At 39.7% G+C, this 3,658-nt stretch overlaps 1 protein-coding gene across 1 annotated transcript; it reads left to right on the top strand.

Moving 5' to 3' along the window:
- Window positions 1-103: 103 nt before the first annotated feature.
- LOC109704085 (nuclear pore complex protein NUP93A-like) lies at window positions 104-3,658 on the top strand (the record flags this gene model as incomplete). Its single annotated transcript, XM_020224816.1, has 7 exons — window positions 104-157; window positions 285-368; window positions 558-644; window positions 707-1,609; window positions 2,028-2,209; window positions 2,650-2,941; window positions 3,369-3,658. Coding segments are annotated over 7 exons (1,680 nt in total), but the record flags the coding sequence as incomplete, so codon positions are not given.

The raw sequence follows: 3,658 nt of genomic DNA, 5'->3' as shown, positions 1-3,658 counted from the left end.
ATGCTTGTATGGTGGGAAATCTCTCTCTCTCTCTCTCTCTCTCTCTCTCTGCCTTTTGGCAACTCTACATACAAATGTTTTGTTGTTCTGGTTTGTTATCTAGGCTGCTCTCGGTGGGGCTGTTGGCAATCTGCAAAAAGTTCGGGCATTTCTTCGGGTTTGTTGTAACCAACCTTGTTATATCTTTCATTTTCATGATTTTGCATTGTTCTTATATGCTCTATTCTGAAGTTTCAACTCTTTGAGTAACACATTTTTCTATTTGTAAAATGGTTATTTTATAGGTCCGTCTACGGGATTATGGTGTTTTAGATTTTGATGCGACTGATGTGCGTAGGCAGCCTCCTGTTGACACAACTTGGCAACAGGTTTTGGCCTTTCTTCCTATCATTCCCATGGTTTTGAGCTAGTGTGAACATGCAATTAAGCTTGATTATTCTTAAATTCAAATTTGTATGTGCTTTTTTTAACTCTTCTTTCTTGCTTGCTTTATAGTACTATGCATACTTTTCCTTCTACTTTATATTGTGTTTACATACTTTTCTTGTGCTCTGTAGATCTATTTCTGCTTAAGAACTGGATATTATGATGAGGCAAGAAGTGTTGCTCAATCATCTCACGTTGCACAGCACTTCGCCCCTCAGGTACCTCATTTTTCGTTGGTCTTTGCCGTTGTAAATCTGGTCATCTAACACTTCTTTGGCAGCTCGCAGAGTGGATCTCGACCGGCGGTGCCGTCTCACCAGAGATCGCTATTTCCGCTTCAGAAGAATGCGAGAAAATGTTGAGAATGGGCGATCGAGCAGGTCGACCTGGTTATGACAGGAAGAGGTTACTTCTTTATGCTATTATTTCTGGTTGCCGCCGTCAAATTGATAGATTACTTAGAGATGTACCGGGACTCTTTACCACCATAGAGGATTTCTTGTGGTTCAAATTGTCGGCAGTGCGCGACTGCCCAGCTGATTCCTCTTCCGTCGTTCTCAGTGAAGGCTTGGTGCCATACACTCTAGATGATCTCCAAAGCTACTTAAATAAATATGAACCATCATATTATACGAAAAATGGGAAGGATCCCCTTGTTTATCCCTATGTGTTACTTTTGAGCATTCAGTTACTTCCAGCAATTCTCTACTTGTCTAAGGAAGTTGGAGAGGAAGGATACAACATCGATGCTGTACATATTTCTATTGTTTTAGCTGACCATGGGGTCCTTTTGGAAGGTTCTGGAACTGGCCAGAAGATGGGTATTATGGATGCTTGTGCAGAAGTTGCCAGCATTATAAGGCAGTATGGTTCCGTTTTCTTGAGGCATGGCAATCTTGAACTGACATTGGAATATTATGCACAAGCAGCTGCTGCAATGGGTGGAGGGGAGATATCGTGGATTGGGCGAGGAAATGCCGATCAGCAAAGGCAGCGGAGTTTGATGTTGAGACAACTGTTGACCGAGATATTACTAAGGGATGGTGGTATTCCTCTTTTGCTTGGTCCAAGAGGTACGGGAGATGAAGGGGAACTTAGAAAGTATATGATGGATTGGAGAAGTCGTGAGCAGTTCTTACTTGAAGCTGCCCATCAATGCCAAGAAGCCGGTCTCTACGAAAAGGTAAGCGTCTTCCACTATACTTTTGATCCTAATGTTTTCCTAGAAAATTTTAACAGTTAGCTGTGGCATGTACTTAGTGTTTGTCCTCTATCTCAGGAGTATGAAGGTATGGTCTGCTTTTGCAAGGCCATTTATGTCATTAAATTATTGGTATACTGAATAATATCTTACAAGATAGTTAACTCTTGCATGGTCAAAGATATTTTGTTATCAAACTTGTCATCGCTGAATCGACAATATTTCTGGCTTCATACTCAAATCTTAGATTTTGAATTCTCTTGCTTATGGAATTTCTGTTTATATCTCTGTGACTTCTTATATCACTGTTCCTGCTCTGTACCTGCTACATAGAAATATGTTCCTGATTGCTCTTTATTTTGGCATTACCAATATACTGCTTCACATAAAACTTTTACAGTCCATAGAGATATATAAAAGAGTTGGAGCTTTCGCAACGGCCTTAGAGACGATAAACAAGTGTCTTTCCGATGCAATATGTGCCATGTTGCGTGGTAGGTTAGATGGTGACAGCCGTGCTGCTGCTCTAATTTATTCTGGCAATGATGTTCTGGAGACATTCAAATATCCTTCCGAAGCCAGGTGATCCTTGGCTTGAACTATTAACTTTTTCAAATCTTGTCTGACTTGATAGCTTTGGCATGATTGATTATCAGTTCTATAGTAGACACTGCATGCTTCATTTTATGCTGTGGTTGATCATGCATTTCTTTCTATTGTTATGGTGATGAAATCTAGTATTTGTACTTCCAGAACTAATATATGCCATGCTGTACAGTGAAGAGTTTAGAGAAGAGCTTGAGCAGTAGAAATTTACGCTAGTGTTAGTTTGATGCATAGACTAGTGCTGATGTTACCTGGCCTATTCAATTATATCATTCATTTTTTATAATAATTTAGTATTACACACTTTCAAAAATATTTTCTTTTCTGTATCGTAAATCATCTTTCTAAGACGATCTAGCAAATTTAAACTTAGACTAAGCCATTGTGAACTTTGGATTAAACTTTTTTCGCTGTAGGCTTCAAGACAAGGAACTTATTTCTGAACAGCAAACAGTATTAAGGCAGCTCGAAGCTATTCTATTTGTCCATAAGCTAGCTAGAGCAGGCCAATATGTGGATGCTCTGAGGGAAATCACAAAGCTCTCCTTCCTTCCATTGAATCCTCGAGCACCGGATGTCACGGCTGATGTCTTTAGGAACTTATCACCTCATGTTCAAGCATGTGTGCCGGATCTCCTCAAGATTGCTCTTAGTTGCATAGATAATGTTGCAGATACTGATGGAACTCTCCGTGCTTTGAAGTCTAAGGTAAGCCATTTATTATTGCCTAATGTTTTTTTTATATTGTGCCGACACACTCCGAACTACACAGTAGATTATTGAACCACTGCAGCCAAAAGCTTTTGGCTGCGTGCACACTGTTGGATTGTGTTTAACCAGGATATTGGTCTGCCAATTTGTCTCTTAATTTCGAGTGGAGCTGTCTAAAGAGGTAATAGCTTTTTCATTAAAATCTCCACAGCTTCTCACCGTACCAGAAGCTCCAATTTAAAACTTACTCTTTTCTTAGAGCCAAAAAGCTTATTTTAGCTTCCTACCTCTTAAAAGGTTCGGAAATTTGTTAGCCGAACGGTTGCTTTCTCATAACTTCTGCTTTCACGAATAGAGCAGCTAGCAAACAATTAACTGTGGGCTTTCCTTTTTTCGAGTTCTTACAGTTTTGCGCTTACTGCAGATTGCAAATTTTGTAGCGAACAACATGACAAGGAATTGGCCACAGGATTTGTACGAAAAGATCGCTCGAAGCATATAGAGGCTTGTGCCCTCTTCCTAAACCAATGAAAAAGCTTCATGATATGGGGTGAGTGAATAATTTGCATGTGTCTGGCTCCCTTTTTAATAGAAATGCTAATTATGTTTTCTCCTCAACCTTGTCTGAGCATACTAACTGATTTGGACCAGATATTTAATATCAGAAACTGAGCCTGAATGATGGTTGCTGTTGTGACCATTACCTTCATTCTA

The sequence above is a fragment of the Ananas comosus genome, unplaced genomic scaffold (assembly GCF_001540865.1).
Source record: "Ananas comosus cultivar F153 unplaced genomic scaffold, ASM154086v1, whole genome shotgun sequence".
Classification (NCBI taxonomy): domain Eukaryota; kingdom Viridiplantae; phylum Streptophyta; class Magnoliopsida; order Poales; family Bromeliaceae; genus Ananas; species Ananas comosus.
This window is presented reverse-complemented; position numbering and strand designations above follow the sequence as displayed.